At 46.6% G+C, this 23,211-nt stretch overlaps 1 protein-coding gene across 1 annotated transcript; it reads left to right on the forward strand.

Annotated features, from left to right (window-relative positions):
* Positions 1 to 11,082: 11,082 nt before the first annotated feature.
* LOC121860699 (E3 ubiquitin-protein ligase RNF220-like) lies at positions 11,083 to 23,211 on the forward strand. The gene is made up of 9 exons (XM_042357999.1): positions 11,083 to 11,767; positions 14,324 to 14,559; positions 17,406 to 17,621; positions 17,951 to 18,077; positions 18,371 to 18,596; positions 19,178 to 19,266; positions 19,892 to 20,025; positions 21,372 to 21,446; positions 22,024 to 23,211. The coding sequence occupies exons 1-9, from the start codon at positions 11,083 to 11,085 to the stop codon at positions 22,093 to 22,095; spliced, it is 1,860 nt and encodes a 619-aa protein (XP_042213933.1). The 3' UTR covers positions 22,096 to 23,211.

The following is a 23,211-nucleotide window of genomic DNA, read 5'->3' on the forward strand; positions in this document are numbered from 1 at the left end:
AGTTTTCCCTCCCGTAACAAGTGTTTAAAAATATTACCCGGCGGGCGTAGTGGTGGCAACGCTCGGTAAAGATGTTATCAACGCCACTTTGTATCCCCCGACGTTCACCCGTGCCATCCAATCACCGTCCGGGTTCTCGCGCACCTCCGCCCACTCCTCGCGTAAGACCAATCGGGTGACGGGATTATCGGGGCGGCGGGTGCTGTTGGCCGCGGGAGGCCGTGAGGGCAGGGCGACCGTGGGAGCAGATGCAAGTGATGCTACGATCGTTATCTGGGGGGGAATCTTCTCTGGGCTGCACCATCTCCTGTAAATGTATTTTATTACGTCTTGTATTGATTTGTTGTCCTCCTAATGATTCCAAAAGTAAGACGAACGGCCGGTGAGCGCTAAGAACTCCCTCCTCGTCCCTCCTCCACACCGGGTGAAGAGGAGGATGAGGAAGAGGAGGAGAAGAGGTAGTAGATAGAGGCAGAAGGAGGAGGAGGAGGAAGAGTAGAGTGAGGTACGCGCGCCGATGCGGTGTTGTCCGTCCTGATGATACCAACACCCAGCACAAACATCTCTGTCTCTCCTTCCCTCCATCTCTCACCACCAACACCCCCCCTCCTCCTCCTCCTCCTCCCCTTAACTCCCCATCCTTCCTTTACCCCAATACCTCCCCACCTCTTATCACCCCTTTACCCCAATACCCTCCCACCTCCTACCACCCACTACCCTCCTTTACCCTTATCTTCCCCCTCCTTCCTCCAATACCCCCTCACCCCTTACCACCCACCACCACCTATCTCCCCCCTCCCCTTAACCACGTCCGACTAACCGGGGTAAGCAGCGGGGCGGGCGAGAGATAACAAGATTATGGTGGAGGTAGCACCTCGCCGTCTTTGTAGAATTGTGCGCCACCAAGATATCTGATTCTAGCCGCTGCCGCCTCCACCAAAATTGCATTTATGACTATCACGGCCACAGAGCCCTCAAAGACGCCGGTAATTGGCAGACTGATGGTCTTTGCTGTGGTGTGGTGTGGTAGTGTGTGGTGTGGTACTAGTGGTCTGGTAGTGTGGTGTGGTACTAGTGGTCTGGTGTGTAGTGTAGTGTGGTGTGGTACTAGTGGTCTGGTGTGGTAGTGTAGTGTGGTGTGGTACTAGTGGTCTGGTGTGGTAGTGTAGTGTGGTGTGGTACTAGTGGTCTGGTAGTGGTGGTACTGTGGTCTGTTGTGTGTAGTGTGGTACTAGTGGTCTGGTCTGGTAGTGTAGTGTGGTGTGGTAGTGGTCTGGTGTGGTAGTGTAGTGTGGTGTGGTACTAGTGGTCTGGTCTGGTAGTGTAGGTGGTGTGGTACTAGTGGTCTGATCTGGTAGTGTAGTGTGGTGTGGTACTAGTGGTCTGGTGTGGTAGTGTAGTGTGGTGTGGTACTATGGTCTGTGTGTGGTGTGGTACTAGTGGTCTGTGTGGTATGTAGTGTGGTGTGGTACTAGTGGTCTGGTCTGGTAGTGTAGTGTGGTGTGGTACTAGTGGTCTGTCTGGTAGTGTAGTGTGGTGTGGTACTAGTGGTCTGGTGTGGTAGTGTAGTGTGGTGTGGTACTAGTGGTCTGGTAGTGTGGTGTGGTACTAGTGGTCTGGTATGGTAGTGTAGTGTGGTGTGGTACTAGTGGTCTGGTAGTGTGGTGTGGTACTAGTGGTCTGGTCTGGTAGTGTAGTGTGGTGTGGTACTAGTGGTCTGGTTGGTAGTGTAGTGTGGTGTGGTACTAGTGGTCTGGTCTGGTAGTGTAGTGTGGTGTGGTACTAGTGGTCTGGTCTGGTAGTGTAGTGTGGTGTGGTACTAGTGGTCTGGTCTGGTAGTGTGTGGTGTGGTACTAGTGGTCTGGTGTGGTAGTGTAGTGTGGTGTGGTACTAGTGGTCTGTAGTGGTGTGGTAGTGTGGTGTGGTATAGTGTCCTGGTCTGGTAGTGTAGTGTGGTGTGGTGTGGTAGTGGTGTGTGGAGGGATGGTGATGTATCAGGGTGGGGTGGGGGAGGGGGATGTGGTAGGCGTGGGATTTATGGCCAGGGTTGGACAAGGTGTGGTAAACAGTGTGGTAAAGTGTTGGTAGAATGGTGTAGTGTGTGTGTGTGTGTGTGTGTGTGTGTGTGTGTGTGTGTGTGTGTGTGTGTGTGTGTGTGTGTGTGTGTGTGGTGTGTGTGTGTGTGTGTGTGTGTGTGTGTGTTGGGTTATGTGTGTGTGTGTGTGTATGTGTGTGTGTGTATTAAGTAGTGTCCTGTGTGTGTGTGTGTGTGTGTGTGTGTGTGTGTGTGTGTGTGTGTGTTTGTTTGTCTGTGTGTGTGTGTCTGTCTCACCTTACCTGTGGTCACTGTCATCACTTGGCTGGTGAAAGTGAATGAGAGTCACTTTCTCTCCCTGGAAAGGCCTCAACCAGTACCTGTGTGTTACCTGTGGAGTACCTGTGTGTTACCTGTGGGAGTACCTGTGTGTTACCTGTGGGAGTACCTGTGTGTTACCTGTGGGAGTACCTGTGTGTTACCTGTGGGAGTACCTGTGTGTTACCTGTGGAAGTACCTGTGTGTTACCTGTGGGGAGTACCTGTGTGTTACCTGTGGGAGTACCTGTGTTACCCTGTGGGAGTACCTGTGTGTTACCTGTGCCTGTGTGTGTGGGAGTACCTGTGTGTTACCTGTGGGAGTACCTGTGTGTTACCTGTGGGAGTACCTGTGGGTTACCTGTGGGAGTACCTGTGTGTTACCTGTGGGAGTACCTGTAGTTGGCCAGGTCCCGGGTAGCGGGAGGGTAGGAGTCACTTGGTGGTGAGGGTGACGACAGGTAACATAGTCCGCTGTAGGGGAGGGGAGGATTAACTGGGGATTATTATTGAGCATTCCTTCCCCCTTCCTCCTCCTCCTCTCCCCTCCTCCCTTCCCTCTCCCCTCTTCTATCTTCTTCTTCTTCTTCGTCTTCTTCTTCAAATGGCAGAGCTTAATTTAGATGAGATTTGAATATGATTATTTTAATTTACCTCATTCCTCCTCCTCTTCCTTCACCCCCTCCTTCTCCTCCTTCACCACTACTTCTTCCCCCTCCTCCTCAGGGACCCAGTGTGAGAAAGGTGCATGGTAAGTGTTCCCCGGGTCCTCCTCAGCTCTGGTGGGGTGTTGCTGAGCCTCATGTGAACCTGAAGGTGCAAGACGACACCCGTGACGTCCTGCGGCCCCACTCCTCACCTGTACTACACCCCTACACCTTCCACACACACCTGTACTATCACCCCTACACCTTCACACACACACCTGTACTCTACCCCTACACCTTCACACTGACACCTGTACTACACCCCTACACCTTCACACACACACCTGTACTATACCCCTACACCTTCACTGACACCTGTACTATACCCCTACACCTTCCACACACACACACACACCTGTACTACACCCCTACACCTCACACACACACACACACACACACACACACACACCTGTACCATACCCCTACACCTTCACACACACACACCTGTACTATACCCCACCTTCACACACACACCTGTACTACACCCCTACAACTTCACACACACACCTGCTACACCCTACACCTTCACACACACACACTTGTACTATACCCCTACACCTTCACACACCTGTGCTATACCCCTACACCTTCACACACACCTGTACTACACCCCTACACCTTCACACAAACACACACACCTGTACTACACCCTACACCTTCACACACACACGTACTACACCCCTACACCTTCACAACACACACACCTGTACTACACCCCTACACACACCTGTACTATACCCCTACACCTTCACACACACCTGTACTACACCCCTACACCTTCACACACACGACTTACTCTGTCTGTATGTATGTATGTATGTATGTATGTATGTATGCGTGTATGTATCCATTAGTTCACTCTACCTGTACCTCATGGAGACCCCGTCTCCTCTGGTATACGAACCCTTGTCCCTGCCTGCCTGGTGGTGATGGGTGCCACTACCCACAGTGCCATAGTGCCAAGACCTGATTTAGCTGTTCGTATTATAGTCAGAATTGTGCTGTGGTGTTGTGAGTAGTCTCTCTCTCTCTCTCTCTCTCTCTCTCTCCTATGCTCATTTTCTCTTTTTCCTCCTAGTTCTCTTCATTTTCTTCTCCTCTCCCTCACCCACCCCCCCTCCACCCCACCACCCCTCACCCACCCCACCCCACCCCTCACCCACCCACCCCTCACCCCACCCCACCCCTCACCCACCCCACCCCTCACCCCCACCCCTCACCCACCCCACCCCCCACCCCTCCCCCCCTCACCCCTCACCCACCCCACCCCCCACCCTCTCACCCACCCCACCCCCTCACCCACCCCCACCCCTCACCACCCATCCCCTCACCCCACCCACCCCACCCCCTCCCCACCCACCCCACCCCCTCACCCCACCCCACCCCCTCACCCCACCCCACCCCTCCCACCCCACCCCCACCCCACCCCACCCCCTCACCCACCCACCCCTCACCCCACCCATCCCCTCACCCCACCCCATCCCCTCCACCCCCCCCCCATCCCTCACCCCACCCCTACCCCCACCCCACCCCTCTCCCCTCACCATCTCTCACCCAGTGTAGGTTTCATCGTCGTTCAACACACAGCTTGTTGGGTCAGCGTGTAGTCTCCAGGACCCCCACTTCACCCACCCCCTCATACATACATACATACATACATACATACATACATACATACATACATACATACATACATACATACATACATACATACATATATAGTCTATTTGTTTATTTATCATGATATTTTTGTGACGCCATATAAATTAGAATTGAGGAGAGGGAAGGAGATAGGTGGTGGAGGAGAGAGTGATGTGAAGAAGGAGGGGTGAAGAGGGAGGGGGAAAGGGGGGTTCTTAGACTGCCAGTAACCTGCCCCTTAACGAATTGGATTAACTCAAAGAATTCTCGCCTGTTCTCGTTCTGTCTCGCTTTAATCTCGCTTGGTCTCGCTCGATCTCGCCAGTCTCGCCCGTGTGTGTGTGTGTGTGTCTGTGTGTGTGTGTGTGTGTGTGTGTGTGTGTGTATGTGTGTCAATTAACTCCAACTCTGTACTAGTAGAATTGTGAATTAAGGGCCAATTTACAAGAACAGTTTTTAATGGTGTATGTTGATGGAGCTTCCCCAATTATGATGACGGCTCCCCTACTCCCCTCACCCTCTCCCCTCTCATCCCCTCACCCTCTCCATTACCCTACAAACATCACCCCATCCGTCTTCCCCAGTCACCCCCTCCCCACTCTTCCTGGTTCCTCATCACCCCCCACCCTCCCTCCCCTCATACCCCTCCCCCTACTTGTTTCCCCATCCCCTCTCTCTCCCCTGATTCCCCTCTCCCCCTCCCCTCTTTCCCCTCTCCCTGCCATACTGCATCAACCACCACCTTTTTCCCTTAGCAACTTACCAACAAGTCACTTATACTGTGCCTTTTCCCCCTCCCTCCCCTCCCCTCCCCTCCCCCCTAGTATCCACACTTAACCATACAAGGGATCAAGTCTCACCTCCCCCCCGTATCACCCTCGCCCCTGAGTCAGCTGATCGCCTGGTGACGTCACGGGGTCGTCACCTGATCGCCTGGGATCGAGGTGCCACAAGGTCGACCCTCCACCTGTATCTACCTGCTACCCTCGACCTTATCTCACCTGGGAATCTAAACCCCAAGCCACCATGTCCACACACTCAGTCTTCAGGTAAATAATTCAGACTTCAGGTGTTAATTGGGATGTGTTGTGACAGGTGTACAGGTTGAGGGGGTCACCTGAAGATTACCCCCCCCCCCTCTATTTTACGGTGATTTATATGACCTTAATTAGAGGTCAAAGAATATGTCTAGTTAAGGTAGAGTCTTAGTGCAAATTTAGTGCTTTACCAGTCAACAGTTAATGTACAATACCAGTCAGGAGGAAACAGCCAACATCACCAATTTAGGAAATTATTTCTTAATCACTTACTAACGATCCAACTACCTTGTTCGAATGCACAGTAGCAATCACTAGCAACCTAACTACCCAATTTCAACATACTGCAGTACACCTAAACAAGCATACTGTATTAAATTAATCTATCACTAACGACCTTAACTACCCAATTTGAGCTTGAAGACTAACAAGCCCCTTTCGTTATTAATAAAGACAACCTGAAGACCTTATAGTAATGACAATCAATGACCTAAGACAACAAGGGCTTAAGTCCACACTCAACTTAAGGGCGTGTTTACCTATGAGTCCTCTATAAGAATTCCGAACCTTAATTGACGTCTCTCAGGTGAGGCTTCCTACACCTGGGGGATTACTTAAGGGGTTGCCATATCAGGGCTTCACCTGGGGGTACAAGTAATCACCTGTAATCCACACTAAAGGTAATCTCTCTCTGGGGATTAGTGGGATTACCTGTTTTAGGATTTTGTTTGTTTTTGTTTGTTTGTTTGTCTTAGGTATTTATTTGTTGTTGTTTTTGTTTACTTAATTGGGATATTTTAAATGTAATTGAGTCGTTTCCTGTACCTATATAACTTAAACCCTATTTATAAGTAGTTTGTAATGGGTTGTTAAGTTACTAGGATTGTATATCAGTTGTGATTATGTAATTGGCAATTTTAAAGGCACACATGTATCCCAATTTCACATTTCTTTCTCGGGAATGTTTAATTGGCAGAGCTATTACAATATGTCCCAATTTGATATTATAGTCCCGATATATTACAAAATTGGTCGTAGTTATGTAATTGGCAAGGCCCCCCGATAAAATGTTCCCTATTTTATTACCAATTACGTGATTGATCGTTAAGGTGTGGTGGTAATTGTTGACGTCTACCGGACCTATTTGTGAAATTGGGATGTGTTTGAAGTTGTTTTCTTGTTTGTTTGTTAATGATTAAATAATATTCTCTGAGTTTTATGTTTTTGCTACAACACACACACACACACACACATCACACACACACATACACACACACACACACACACACACACACACACACACACACACACACACACACACACACATCAACCAGGATTACTATTAACAGTGTAAAAAAAAAAGCTTCATTTACTGTCTTTTATTTCTGAAAATATATTTACATGTTCACAAAACCCAGAATAAATTATCCCCCTCAATTATTGGGCAATGCCATGAGTACCCGCCCTTGCTGACCTGACGAAAGAGGTGTTGTGAATGACGGACGTTCTGGTGTTATTACGGTACACCTGTTATAAATCCTTGTGTGTTGGTGTAGTGGTGGTGTGTGTGTGGGGTGTAGGAGGGGTGTGTGGGTGGGAGTGAGGGTGTTGGGTCACAGGTGTTCACGGATTCCTGCACTCAGTACCTGGCCACTGTGACCAAGGTATTTCCTGCTGAGTGACCTACCTGTACTCTCTCTCTCTCTCCATTCAACGTGTGTATATTAGATAGATAGAGAGAGAGAGAGAGAGAGAGAGAGAGAGAGAGAGAGAGAGAGAGAGAGAGAGAGAGAAGACCCTTGATAGCAGTATTAGAAATCATAATAATAATAATAACTTAAATCATCTTCCTTATCTGCGTCTATCCTTCACGGTCAACCCACACTTACATACATCAAGTACACCCCTCCTCCTCCTCCTCATACACTCACACACCTACATCACCCCAACACCTTCATGTACACTCCTCCTCACACACACACACACACACCCCAACACACTGCCATATTGACCATCAGCATCTGTCCCCGTTCCCGTGTTTACCTGAGCTCATTCTCCTGCTCATTGACGGCATTAAGTGAGGGCTGGCGGCCACTTTTGTCACTTGTGTTGATATATTAGAGTATTACCCCCCCTCCCCTCCTCACCTGAGTCAACCTGTGCCCGGTATTGATGGCTTCCCTCCTTTGCCTTACCTGTATAATAAGGTTTAATTTATCGTTATTGTTAATGATGATGCGGATAATTGATTGATATGGCCCGTATGAAGTGTGTGTGTGTGTGTGTGTGTGTGTGTGTGTGTGTGTGTGTGTGTGTGTGTGTGTGTGTGTGTGTGTGTGTGTGTGTGACTTATTTTTTTTTTAATATTGTTGCTTAAAGAAAAAAAATGGACTTACAGGTGAATCAATGTTGTAGGTGTTAAGTTAAGAGAATTAGGTGTGAGTTAATTAATACAGGTGTGAGTTAATTAGGTCAGGTGTGTGTTGAGGTAGTACAGTAGATCTGAATGATGGACTTAGGACATTAGTTGTTGGTTATGAAGCAGGTGGTTGAGAGAGAGAGAGAGAGAGAGAGAGAGAGAGAGACACCAACCTTTCCCTCGTCCTCCTTACTCTTCCTTCTCTTCCTCTCCTCCTCTATCTTCCACACCACCACCCCTCCCCATCTCTACCCACACCCTGCCCACACCCTCCCTCTCTACCCACACCCTGCCCACACCCTCCCTCTCTACCCACACCCTGCACACCTCAACCCCTCCTCCCCTTCCCCTTCACTAGACTCTCCCTGACGCTTGGTATAGACCTTCTGGCTACAGTTTTTTCCTCTGAAGTTTGTAAATAATCTGTTGTTAGGTTGGTCGTTACACGTGTGTGTGTGTGTGTTCTCTCTCTCTCTCTCTCTCTCTCTCTCTCTCTCTCTCTCTCTCTCTCTCTCTCTCTCTCTCTCTCTCTCTCTCTCTTCTCTCAGTTCTCTCTAGTCTCTTTCACTCCCCCTCCCTATATCCACCCCCTCCCTCCTCCAGACACTTCTCCCCCACCCCCAGGCCCCCTCCTCCCCTAGGCACCCCCAGGCACACCTCCTCCTCTGTAAGCTCTTGCAAATAAAAACTTAAGCAAATATCCAGCTGTAATTGCCCTACTCTCTCTCTCTCTCTCTCCTTTTTCATATATTTCATTGTTTTTATTTTTTTTATTGTCTCTTCGTGAAAATACAAGTTTATTTGTTTTTGTTTTATTTTTTGTTTTTATTTTTTATTGGTGAGTAAAAACGTCATCCATTTTCTATGTTAAAAGGTTAAGAGTTTAGACCGGATGTTTTGGTAGCGTTGTCATGGTGACAGGTCAGGGGGGGTGGGTGAAGGTGAAGGTCTGGGGGGTCATGAGGGTAATCCTGCCTTCTGTAGCCTGCCTCACATTCCTCTACTCACCTCCTCCTTCTCCTCATCCTCATCCTCCTCCCTTGTTTCTCCTTATTCTCCTTCCCACTCTTCTGATCTTTATATTACTTCTCTTCCTTGTTTCACATACACACATACACACACACACACACACACACACACACACACACACACACACACACACACACACACACACACACACACACACACACACACACACACACACACACTAGGCCTCACGTCACCTATTTTCTTTCTCCTCTGGTACAAATTCTCCTTGGCACTGTACCCATAGGCACTGCCCCATCCCTTTGCACTCCCCATGACACTCTATCCCATGGTATCGACTCCCACTGAGAACTTCCTGGCACTGTGCCTTCTGGCACTATTCCCCCCACGGCTTTGCGTGGGCGTGAGGTCAGTTGGACGTGCCGGCGTGAACAAATAAAGCCTGAATGATTAATGAGGCACTACCACCCAGCACCCCCAAGTGGCACCCTCACCCTCATCTCCCAAACACCATCACCCCCCTCCCCCCTCCCCTCCCCACACCATTACCCCAACACCCTACCCTACCCTACCACCCTCCCCACACCATCACCCTCTCCTCCCCTCACTCATCCTCTCCTCCCCACTCACCATCACCTCCTCCCCTCTCACCATCTCTCTCCTCCCACTCACCATCACCTCCTCCCTCACCATCACCCTCTCCTCCCCACCACCCCCCCTCCTCCTCCACCACCCCCCCCCTCCTCCCGGGTGTCCACTTTACAAGACACTTTATAATAATGAGTGAAAAATATCATTATATACATCATTATAAAGGCGTAGGATGGCCGGGGTTATGACGAACACACACCATCACCACACCTGCCATCACTATCATCATCACCACCATCATTACCACTCCTACCATCACCATTATCACCATCATCACTACCAGCACCACAACCTTCACCACCACCCCCGTCTCATATCATCCTGGGTACAGCCTCACACATACTCGACTCCTCTCGCCTCATCTTAGTAACAACTCTTAAGTGTTTATGAGCTACCAGTGTCACGCTCCCTGGTGGCCGGGTCAGCTGGGCGGTGAGGTCACTACTGCACTACCCACGTCAGTAGATAAATAAATGTATGACTTAATAAATAAATCAGTCTTGCTTACTCAGTCTGTGTTAGTGTCTCGGGTCTTGGGGTTCGAACATCATCAAACCAAAACACAAGGTCTGGGTTTTAATATTGGTTTAGGTTAGTATTTGAATAGGATACTTGTAGTTAGTTATGTTAGTCTTAGTGTAATTACTGACGCTATTTTAAGCTTCGTGTTTATGCCATAGCTGAAGGGATTCGATTTTTTGTTGTTGTGGGGAGACGAGAAGGATCTTGAGATACGAACCTTCAAGGACCGGAATACTTGATCGCTCTAACACCAAAAGTGAGACAGTATCGAGGCGACGACCTACTGGAACCACCATAACCATCTGTAAAACTCCACACTACCACAGACCCGGGGCCGGTACGAGGGCATTAAACACCCTAGATGAACCCTCAGCCTTGCCCCCTACCCCCACAAGTAGACTGAGAGGGCCTCCAGTAATGACTCTCCAGCACCAACACGTATAGATGTTAGTAACGTGTTTCATTTACCACTGTTGACGCCTCTTTGTTTACGTCTGTAGTTTCATTAGACAATTTATTCTGACTTTTTTGGTATCGTTGCTGCAGGGATCCGAGACTGTTGTACGATCCGAGCTCTTCCAAACTACTGTAAATGAACCACTGAGGTGAGACAGTTCGAATCCCACATCCAGGTGACCCCCTCCAGTCAGGCAGAGATCGCCACTACCACCAGGCCGGCCTCCTTGCTGGTCGTCCACCTCACCCTCGCGTTGCTGAAGTCGTCATAAGAAGTCACTCGTGGCATACACAAACACGTACTGGCATCATGGAGTCCTTAGTCAGACCTCTTGACGGTACTGACGCAGCGAGTGAGAAGGGTTCAGATGTTATGGAGTTATCTATCTTGTCTGGGGAAGACGTCAACATGCAAAACAAAACCGTAGCTGCTGATGGAGAAAATAATCACAAGAAAGACATAGACGTTATGGAGTCGTCGGGCCAACCTGTAGCAGACGACGACAACACGAATAATGAGTCGGTCACCACACAGTCGTCTCATGAGGGTGTACTGAACAAGACCATAGAGGGAAAACATCAGGACGTCGTGGTGCCGTTTGGTTCATCCACAGATGTTGAGATGTCCAGTGAAGGTGATCAGGTCGCTATGGAGTCTTGTGACGCCCCGGAGAAGAAGGAAAACACTCACAAAACAGTTCACGGCGTCATAGAATCGTTGTTCCAGATGTTAGAAGCCGAGAATGAAAATTGCAAGTATCCAGTTAACATGGAGCCGTTCTCACAAGCTGTGGAACCCGGGGGCCTTCCTGACGAATATACAACCAATGAGTCGCCTGACGTAGCGGGAGAAGAGAAAAATATGGGAGATACAGCCGCCGTGGGGTGGTGTGACGCAGGTGGAGGCGGCACGAGTCAAGGGGGCATATCTTCCGTCATGAGGGAGGCGCCTACTCATCCCACACCTGCCGTGAAGGAGGAGGAGAGAGAACAAGGTAGTGTGTTGATCATTGTGTGTTGTGAAGTTGTGTCAATATCTTTTCCCGTCTCTAAGGAACGAGATATTGTTGTTTTCTGAGTGTGTGTGGTCAATAGTCGGAGTTAAACGGCAGGTTCCATTAATACTACAGTAATATTAAGTGTTAGACTGTACTTCTTTTCTGTAATCAAAGTTTGTATTTGACATTCGTTCGTTTACAACCCCCCCCGAGTGATACTAAGCCAATAGGATGTGTCAATTGAGGATAACGATTGTTCAAAGTTATCCAACGACCTAGTTAGTGGTATGAGGCCCCGACCACTGTTGTCACTGTCCAGTAGCCGGTCACCCTGGGAGGCGCCGAGACGTTTGATTGCAAGAGTGATTATTATTGTTGTTTAAATAGCAAGAATCTCCATCAATTGCCCTCCATCCCTATTCAACTGCTGTCTATTGAGAAGGTGTACGTGAGACTACTTCCAACTGCTGTAAGTATACGATTTTAATTAGTGTTTTGAGTAGCGATATATTTTAAACCCCGCCGTGGAAATCAGTGAAAAACTCCCACTCAACCCGCCACTAACGTTTGTGTGCTGTAAGTATCGCTGTAACGAGGTAATAGTGGGTGTTTTGTTATCAGATCTGTGCGTCTTGCTGTACGTGAAGAAATTGGAGCCAAAATAATCATGTACTGAGTATTTTTATGGGAAGTCAGTGTGTGTTAAAAGAACTTCTGTATCGCGTCGCTGTACTAGAACACTGTAATTCGTCTTGTATTACATAGTCGCTTCCCAGGAGTCCATGAGGTAGACCTAATAAATTTGTAACGGGAAACATTGACTAAACATAACCTTACCAGTTTAACCTTGCTAATTTAACCTTACCAATTTAACCTTACCAGTTTAACCTTGCTAATTTAACCTTACCAATTTAACCTTACCAATTTAACCTTTCCAGTTTAACCTTTCCAATTTAACCGTACCAATTTAACCGTACCAATTTAACCGTACCAATTTACTCTTACAATTTAACCGTACCAATTTAACCGTACCAATTTAACCGTACCAATTTACTCTTACCAATTTAACCGTACCAATTTAACCTTACCAACTTAACCGTACCAACCTTACCAATTTAACCTCAGTGCCGTTGCTAATACTGTGCTTGCCATCATAACACCCATCCCAATGTGTATTTTGTGTATATGTGGAAGTTGTATACACATTGATACATAAACGCGTATGGATAACTTTTATTATGTATTTTCAAGATGATGTTGCTTGTATGAATAACTGCTGGTAGTTCCGCCCACAAACATGCAGATGATGTGCTTGTATGGATGAGTAACTTCCACCTCTATACTCTTGCATGCATGAACACAGCACAGGAACTTTGCCTTTGTGCCTGTATGCTTGGGTTGTATCTGCTTGCTTGAGATGTTCCTGCTTGTTGTGGTACACGTGAAGCTCTGCGAATTGCCTGCATGAAGCTGTAATGTGTAGTGTTACGTTTGTGTTGACTGTTAGTGCATTTATACACCATCAGCTGGACAGTATTAGTGTGACATTTGTAAAGGACTGTATAGTGGTGGCAGTGATAGTGTCGGCTCTTAACACCGGGTTGGTTAAAGGTGTACAGTGACGTTTCCAGGTGTTTATAAGCCCGTGTTTATATCTTGGTCTGGTCTTGACAGCATCTGGGATATCCTAGTGGTGTTAGCTAGCTTTGTCCTAGTAGAAGTATATCTGACTTTACCTAGCGCTGTTGGAGAAGTTGTAGCACCAATATATCTGCCTTAGCGCTGTTATAGGCGTGTCTAAGTACCAATATGTCTGTTTTATTCTTGTGTTATCAGCTATGTCCCAAGTACCGAATCTATTCCTAGCACAATGAGTCTTGTCCCCAGCACAGTGGATGTTGTCTCCCTGGCATCACCTCCCTGAAGCAGAGGTCCCGTGGGTGTATAGGAGAGGCGGGGGCCACGAGCACCTCCTGAGAGCGTTAACTATAATCCACGTTGATTAATGAAGACCCGAGGGCAAGGCTATCCCAAACACCCACACCCCGAAACGTTCTCACTTTACACCCTCTACACCCAGCCGGCGGTGGTGGTGTGTAGCCAGTGTGTGTGTATGTGAGTCACTACAGGTTGTAAAGTGGTGGCGTTAACGTTGTCAGGTACTGAAGTGTTGATCCTTTGAAGTAGGTGTTTGAAGTAAGACGAGAGTCGAGTCAGTGCGTGTTGTAAGTGAGGTGTTAATGTTGTCACTTTATATGTAGTGGTGGTAAGGGTGAGTCACTACAGATTGTAAGAGAGGTTTTCTGTTCTTTATATTCTGTTAACTGGTTGTCTGATTGTCATGTTGAAATTGCAGGCTCGTCCTAGTAGTCTCCTCGAGTTCTGATTGGTCACAGGTCGGTGATGTGTTATGTATTCCTTGGCCTCTGATTGGTTGTAAAGGTAATGTCCATCATGGGATGAAAATTTATGATCTTTGTTTTTATCCATCAGGACGCAAACTCTGCCCCGGGGAGTCTTGGTGCCCATCATAACCCCGTATTCTCTCCCCAGGACGCAAGCCCCGCCTCGGAGAGTCTTGGTGCCCCGTGTGTGGCCTAACACTTCGCCCCGGGGAGCTGGAGACTCACTTCACCCAAGAGGTTGATAAGCTAGTGCGCCTCCCCCAGTCCCGCCGACCCTCCCAGCGCCCGCCCACGCCCAGTCCCTCCACGTCGTCAGAGGGCAACGGTGCCACGCCCAGGACTGTCAGGACACGTTCAGGACGAACATCCAGCAAGCAATGGGAGGTGAGTGTTAGGTCCTGTGGGAGTTCTGCTTCTTGGTGTATCCTTCGTTGAATCCTTCCTCCCTTCCTTCCTTCCACTTTATATATGGCGCCATTATAAAAGCAAAGGGCGTCAGGTGTTAGTGGCACTTCTCTGAGTGTACTTATGGCACCGCATACTTATGGCACCTCTCAGCTTCACAGACTGTACACCTATCTGCAGTTAATGACTATTGGTGTGTATACTGTATGGTGGACCAGACCTTCAGGTATTTCCCAGGTGTGATTTATTGAGACTAGATAACCACGTGTAGGATCCAGGGAACAGTCAGGCGCTTCGAGACGTCCTCTCAGTAATAGAGGTGCTTGATTAAGTTAAGGAATGCTGTGTTGTGTTGCAGGTGTGGCTGATGTACTAATAACCTTTACAGTTGTGTTAAATTGTCGGTAAAATGTTAAAATTGGTAGTTTCTAGCGGCATAAATCTGGTGGGTAGAGAAAATAGTGGGTCGATGGGGGAGGGAGTCGTCCATCTTGGTAGGGGGTTTCATTACGGTAAGTGGCGCCAGCGATATGCAGGTGCCCCGGGGAACGTGTGTGAGTGTGTGTCCTTCCTCCTCGGGGGGGGAGGGGGATGGCGTGAGTGAGTGTGTGTGTGTGTGTGTGTGTGTGTGTGTGTGTATGTGCATGCTACTTCCCACGGGGGCGTGAGTACTCTTAAGTCCTGCCTTCTATATTGCGAGTACCAACACCCCCCTTGGCCTCGCCCACAGTCGCCTGGTGGTCTCTAGTAGTGGTAGTGGACATCACAGGTGTTCCAGGTGTGTCTTGAGCTACGGGGTCTCGTGTGTGGGTGTCTAGTTTGTGTGGACAGCATCAGTGCAGCGCCAGGAAGGTCTTGGGGATGAAGGTGTGTCTGGCAGGTATTTATGGTGCATGACTCAACACAGCGTCAGGAAGGTGCTGGTGCTTCTTGACCCACGACCCGTCTACCAGTGTGTGTGTGTGTGTGTGTGTGTGACTGTTAATAAGGGAGTGGAACTGGTTGAACTTCACCCTGTTGAAGGAGTCGGCGGCTGATGTAGGTCGATCATAGACTAATTTTACGTCAATTAGATTAAAATCCGAATTCCTGGCGAGCAATATCTGGTTCTTCTGGTTTAATAAATGTATCGAGAACAGCAGCCACTGGTAGGTCGGACTGGTGGTGTTGACGGACCTGCTGCACTTGGACGTTATCTTATGTGAACGAAGTTTTTACATCATTAATAAACCAAATTGTATTCGACGCTGTTCTGCTGCTAGGTTCACGGTCGACCACTGAGGCTGACAGCTCGAAGGTATAATCCGTGTCTTCTATTCTTTCTCCTCCTCCTCCTCTTCTTGCCTTCTCGTTTATCTTCCTCGCCTCCTCTCTCATCTTCGTTATCTCCTTACATGACCAGTCTTTCAACAACTTCTCGGTAGGTTTTTGTTGTTGAAACTATTAATAAGTCGTCCAGTTTCCTCCCCAAAACACTGGAACACAACTCATACAGACAAAAGCTCTCAGCTCTAGATAACTGGTGAGGCTTGACACACTTCTCCCCCCCTCCTCCCTCCCAGTCCAGCGGCAGCAACAAGTTTGTATCTTGCTTGTGGATATTAAAGAGTCAAGTACTGAAGAGCAGCCAGCATAAAGTTCATAATTCCTTAATGACTCACAGTACAAGATGATCAGTTTGCATTTCATTATCTTCCCCCCAACTTGATAACAACACGAGGATGATGATATGATATATTTTTAGGGGGAGAAATTTGTGTTACGTTTTAGGACTTGCTTGTGTGGTCACTCATGTGGGTCGAGTTTTTCCTCTCTCACCTCCCCCCTCCCCTCCCCTCCCCCCTGCTCGTCCTAGGGGGGGGAGGGGGGAGTAAGGAATTCATGCTGTCTCTGTATCCGTGAGTTGTCAGTAGGATAATTTGAACCAAGTTAATAATCTGGACGCTGTTGGGGCGAGGTGGGTGACATTTTAACCCCCTCCCCTGAGCCATCCTCCCTGTACTGCCAACTTTGTCTAATGTTAAAAAAAGTCTAATTGTGATCACCCTTTTGTTTACCATTTACCTACTACAGTATCCCGTAGTGTACTCTGAAGCAGCACGGTACATGGTCTTGTTTACGGTACATGGTCTTGTTTACGGTACATGGTCTTGTTTACGGTACATGGTCTTGTTTACGGTACATGGTCTTGTTTACGGTACATGGTCTTTACGGTACAGCGGGTGGCTTGTGAAGAATTAGTCTGATTATATTGTAGCAGTTGGTATTAGTGAGTATGTGTTTAAACGTGTATAATACTACGACATTATTATAATTGACACACACACACACACACACACATACGCACACACACGCACACACACACAGTACTACATAGTGATTCACCTAATACAAGTCCTTCATACACCAGTCAAGCAGTCTGGTTTGAGAGGTGTAAGGTTGGCGGTGACTGTAAGAGGTGGTGAGGGTAGTGGCTGGTGATGTAGATACAAGTGTTGTGTATGTGAGCTTTTGTTTATGTGTAGTTTAGGGTGTTTAGGCAGGCACGTGTGGGTGTAGCTGTTAAATTGTGTTGTAATGTGTTTTAAGTGTATGGTTAGGTAGGTTAGGATTTTAGACTGGATCAAGTTTGTTAGATTAGGTCATGTCAAGTCAAGTTAGGGTAGATTCAAATAGGTCGGGTTATATTGTTAGGCTGCATTTAGATGGGGTTAAGTTGGGTTGTTATATTGGACTCTAGGCTCCAGACGCAAACTAATAACCACCTGACCTCCTAACCTCCCGACCTCCTAACCTCCCGACCTTTCAACCTCTTCCTCCTGCAGATGTACCAACGAGTGAAGAGCAACAGGCAGGTGAGGACGAGGGTGAAGAGGCGACGCAACAACACGGCAGGTGACTCAAACGACCACCAGCAGGACGATGAATACTACGATGACGACGATGATGACGACGTAGTACAACGTAGGACCTGCCCCGTGTGTGATAAGAAGGTCCTTGCCGATGACATCAACACCCACATCAGCAAGTGTCTCAATCAGGTAAGTTCTTTTTCCTTTCATCTATTCCTCATCATCATCTTCCTTCTGCTTCTCTTCTATACTCTTCCTTCTCCTATTCCTCTTCCTCCGACTTTCTTCTTCCTCCTATTCCTCTTCCTCCGACTTTCTTCTTCCTCCTATTCCTATTTTACTTCATCTTCCTCCTCCTAACTTAACCTAACCTAACGGAACGAAACAAAATACAATCTCAAAGGAACAGGTTGTGTGACGTTATTTACACTGGCATATAACCCAAACAATGTGTAATGTAGAGTAACAGTACACCACACTCCTGCCCCACCACACTCAACACACTCTTTCATTAACAGGCTGAGGACGAGGAGGTGGATGTGGAGGGTGAGAATGAGGGTGGCAGCCAGTATGAGGAGTATGAGTGGTGTGGCCAGACTAGAGTGAGGGCTACCCAGATGCTTCGAGCAGAGGGACAGCTGCACGGTGAGTAGTCTTACCTCCTGCTGTGTACACTCGCTCCAAAGAAGTATCTTCACAGAAGGATGCGATGAATTTCCAAATGAACACCAATACTCCTGTTTGTCTCGGCAGGGTTATCAAAATCCTTCGTCTGTTGTGTCATACTGAATCGCATAAAATCGTAATGATACTTTCTGGTGCGTTGAAGATGATGGTTTGTGAGTTACTGTACAGGATAGTTGTCTTTCTTGGGTGTGTAAATTGTCAATACCACCCCCAAGCCTTCCCGTAAACCTAATCTAACCCTTACCCATCAGCCTTGGGCACGAAAGTACAACAGGGGTGTGAGGATGAGGTGGTGGATGTGGTAGACGACGATTCCACCAGCGTCTACGGACCTCCACAGTACACAGACGCCGACCTGCCCCCCTACAACCCGGACTCGGACATGGACGAAGAGCCTTCCCCTTCCTCCGTCAGTAACCACACGACCACCACCCTCTGTAACAACTCCGAGAGAACTACCATTGACTTCAACCTTAGGTGAGTGAGTTAGTTGCCTTATTGGCTTAAATTAAGGCACTGTTGTGTATTAGTGAATTATGTTACTTATTCTTGCAGTTGAAAATTTAATGAATTATGTCACAGAAAGATTAGATATTCATTGAATTATTTAAAATGGTACCTGTGTGTCAGTAATTAAGTACTGGCGGGCGGGAGAGTACCTGTGCCCTCTTAATTAGTAGTGAAGGGGTCCTATGTATTGATTTAGGGATAATTGGCCAGGTATCATAGATTTTGTTATGTGTATATCGGTTATTGAGTGAGAAAGTACTGTACCCGCCCTAGAGGAGTCAGGAGTGGTGCTAGTGGAGTTTATTGGTTTTTAGATTAATATTATTATAAGGTATTATCCTCTTTTTGGGTGTTTATTGTCACCTGTAAGTTGGTAATTAAGTAGGTAGGTAGAGGTGAGCGGGACAGCTGTATAGGACAGAAGTAATGGTGGTAAACATTTTGTCACCTGTCTGTCAGTATATAATTAAGGAAGGGACAGGTGTGAAAGTACCTGTACCAGTGCTGTAGGAGGGAGGTGTTACGGTAATGTTTACCTTTGTCGTCAGCTCCAACACCAGCAGCGTCAGCACGTCGAGGGGGTCATCAGGCAGTACCCACACCCCCAGCCTCTGGTCAGCGGACTCCATCAATCCACGTAAGTAAACAAACATTGGTGGTGGTGGTGTTGTAATGGTGCTTGTGGCTCCGTTGGACGCACACACACATGGATACGGACAAGTGTTTACACATGCAAACACTCAGACATAAACAATGGCATGCACGGATAAACATGCTGAAAGAAAACACACACCCACCCACACTGGACCCCTCTAATCGTTTTCACTTAGACTGGAAAACACACACACAGGAGCACATACAAACAAACACACAATTCCAATCCCTACCACTGAATATATTGTCTTAGCCTGGCTACTCAATTGGGTGAGCTTCAGTACGGACCCCAGCATCTCTCTGAAAAAAAAGCCCCAAGAGCTTTAGGTTTTCTTTTAAAGAGCATCTGTAATTAGTAGTAATTTATATTGTTCTTATTTGTATTTATTATATTTAAAATAATACACACGTGTAGGTAAAGATAAATCATAATATGTACCTTATTCTTATTTGTTTGTTATTACATCATTTTAGATGAACCCTTTCTTCTGAACCTTGGCTACCAATGGTGTTTGCGTGACTAGACCTTCACAAATAGTACAGTAATCGAGTAATTCTGCTTTCATATATCTTGGAAGACGTTACATAGCTTGATAATGTATATACAGCACAGACCGATGGACCAAGTGCCTCTAGTATAAGCAACACCCCAGCCGTGGTGGAGGCGCTGAGGGCCAGACTACAGGAACTGGAGCAGGATGAAACCTCACCCCGGGGACGCTACTCCTGCCGCGTCTGTCATGTGAGTTATCCTTACCTGTGTTGCCTCTACACTCAAGCTAGTACAGTGCAATTGGCCACCATCTTTGATTGATTGATTTTTTCATGATTATGAGAAACCCTGCACCTGGATGTTTTGGGACTTCCAGTATATTAAATAGGGAGATCTGAACATACCTTGAAAGTTTTAGCTTGTTATTCTTAAGGTCTTAATTCAAAATGCAATTGCACTGTACTTCTAGTTTGTTACTGTGGGCAGGTGGTGATGAGATGTCTCTTTTTAAGTGAGCAAGGGGGAGGTGTTACTCATGACAGTAGGGGAAGGGGTGAAGGTTCTTTCTTGACAGTAGGGGAGGGGGTAAAGGTTCGCTCATGACAGTAGGGGAAGGGGTAAAGGTTCTCTCATGACAGTAGAGGAAGGAGTGAAGGTTCTCTCATGAGAGTAGGGGAAGGGGTGAAGGTTCTCTCATGACAGTAGGGGAAGGGGTGAAGGTTCTCTCACATGACTAATTAGAGACCATATGTATGACCGTTTTAGTGAGATGAGCTTGCTAGTGCACTTGCTATTAGAACTCATAAAATATCACCCTAGGTGGGAACCTAGGAGGTGACAGGGCCAAATTTTAACACATCTAGACTAAACTAGGCTGCAACTAGCAGTTGAATAAAACTGGAAACTTGAGAGAATGGGTACCTGCGCAAAAGGGCTCCTTACTGCCTGCGTGGTTGAAAGACTGGGGTCAGACTGGTGAGAAGCCGGATAGTTATTACTGATCCAGCAGTCAAGCTGAAGGCTCTCGGTGAAAGACACCGTCGTGTGTTCAGTTGACGATTACTCACGGCTCATAGGCTAGTTATCGTGGGTGATATAATTACATAACCTAATGTATGTAACCCACATCTATACAAGTATTACTGGCTGTTTGACAGGGGCTAATACATGACCATAAAAACAAAAGTAATATCCCATACATAACAAATAATGTAAATCAGGTGATATTAAACAATATAGAATAATGAAAGTAATATAAAAAATGGATTTTTAATTAAAAAAATTTACGTTGAATGTATTGGGATCCCCTTTGTAAGTGTGGGTATTCATAACTCGGGACCACTTGTAATTAGTGACCTTTTGTGACCTCTATAAGAGTAATTCATGACGTTGACAGATGATTTTGCTATTTATTGATGATGATATTAATGTTATTCAGAAACTTGATTTTCTACTGATCTATGTAATTCCCTTTTCATATGATGAATGTCTTTGCATTGCTGGTGATGTCGACTGCTACCCCATCTTGGTGAACTGTTGACTCGTCTTGGTGAACTGTGAACTGTTGCCCCATCCTGGTGACTTGCCAATGACAGAGTGACTACATGAAACCGCTGGTGTCTGTGTTGTGCTGGCACGTGCATTGTGAGAGGTGCTGGCTCTGTGCCTTGGTGAGTTACCTACCGTTGTTTGTATATTTGTTCCCTTTGGTGCCTTTTACTCCTTTGGTATCCTTTTTCATGTCATTTACCCATTTGGTAGTTTTTATTCTTGCCATTTACCCCTTTGGTAGTTTAATTCTTGGCAAATACATCTTGATATACTCTTATTAGTTCTTACTCTACATTTAATTTATTCCACAGAGCTAATGCTCATGTTCATATACAATACTTATATAATTATTGTAATTACCTTTAGCTTGATAGTTTTTTACGATTAACATTATGCTTACTTGAACCACTTAGTATTATGTATAGTATTATTTAATAATTTTCTAATCGGTTTTCTTGTTTCTAATAGCAGTATATATTGCCATTTATTTTATGCTCAGTACTGTACATTCAAGTAAGACAAATCTGCTATGTTTTGCCAGTTACAGTGTTCAATACAGTAAACTAAACTTCAGACTACAGCAGTACAACTACTGTTATGTTTGGTATACTCGACTAAGACAATACTGGATAATTTTGCCATTTCTTGCATGTCCAGTGTACTGTACTCAGTCAGGACTTCCTCTTTCTCCTACAGTCAGCCAAAAAGTTGTGTCCGCAGTGTAGCGCTATCACGTCGTCCAGTGATCTCCGCCGCGTATACTTCTGATGACCCCAACTCGCCTCCGGCTTCTCTACTCTACCTCTTCATTTTGCTTAGTTACCCTACCGCCCTCTTGTCTATCTGTGATGACCCCCAATTCTCATCTGACCTACAATGACTTCAACTGCAGCACTCCCTCATCCCTCTGTCAACTTGTGGTGAGCCCACAGTGTTGTCCCACGTCAAGTGATGTACAAGATTGAGACAATAAGAAAACAGATGATCACAGAACATGGTGATAAAGGATGAACTTGAAGATATCAGAAAATCATTAGGTTACAGCAGAAGAATTTGAAATTTTGAAAGAAAATTTACAAGTTTTAGATGGTCTACAGTGGCACATGAGTTGGATCTGGTAAAGACTTGTATGATGCATGTAATCCTTCTCCTTCAGTGGGTGGTGATGATGCAGTCGCAGCAGAAGGCACCAACTAACTTTATCCTCCCACTGGCCACATCCTTGTATAACTAAACTAAAACACTTGTCGTCAGGAGGGGATAATCTATCTTTTGGTTGATGATGTAGCTACACGCTGGAACAAATGGTCAGTGTACCCTCAAGTGGTAGACCATCGAATGTTGGTGGTAGACTTTCCCAACGATGGACCTCAAAACTAGTGGTGGACTTAACAAGGATGCGTTGTGGTGGAAGGACCAATGAGTGACTTACTGTGGTGGCAGGACCAATGAGTGACATCCGTGGTGGATACTCCAAGAGTAATGATTATACAGGGTGCTGTCAATTCACTGCCATTGGTTAGTTTCCTCTTGGCATTGTTACTCAGGATAGCTAATAAGTCGTTACCTGTCAGGCGTTTCGTTCTGGTAAGTTCACTTTTAGTTAATACCTGTAGTCAGCAGCATTATTGAATTTACGAGTATTTTAGTTAGTGTAATTATCGTACAGGATTTATGATTTTCCCAGTCTTAGTTGAGAGGAGATTTTATGTCAAAACAGTAATTTTAAGGGCAGCTGAAAATGTTGAATTCAAAGATGCTCAACTTAGTTAATAAGTACTGTATTGGTCTCTGTAAATATTCCATTTTAAAAGCAGTGGGATTTTTTATTACGAGTACAGTATATTTAAATTTGGTCACGAAATAAAATCGTTGGAAATGCAA

The sequence above is a fragment of the Homarus americanus genome, unplaced genomic scaffold (assembly GCF_018991925.1).
Source record: "Homarus americanus isolate GMGI-L3 unplaced genomic scaffold, GMGI_Hamer_2.0 scaffold48393, whole genome shotgun sequence".
In the NCBI taxonomy this organism is placed as follows: Eukaryota; Metazoa; Arthropoda; class Malacostraca; order Decapoda; family Nephropidae; genus Homarus; species Homarus americanus.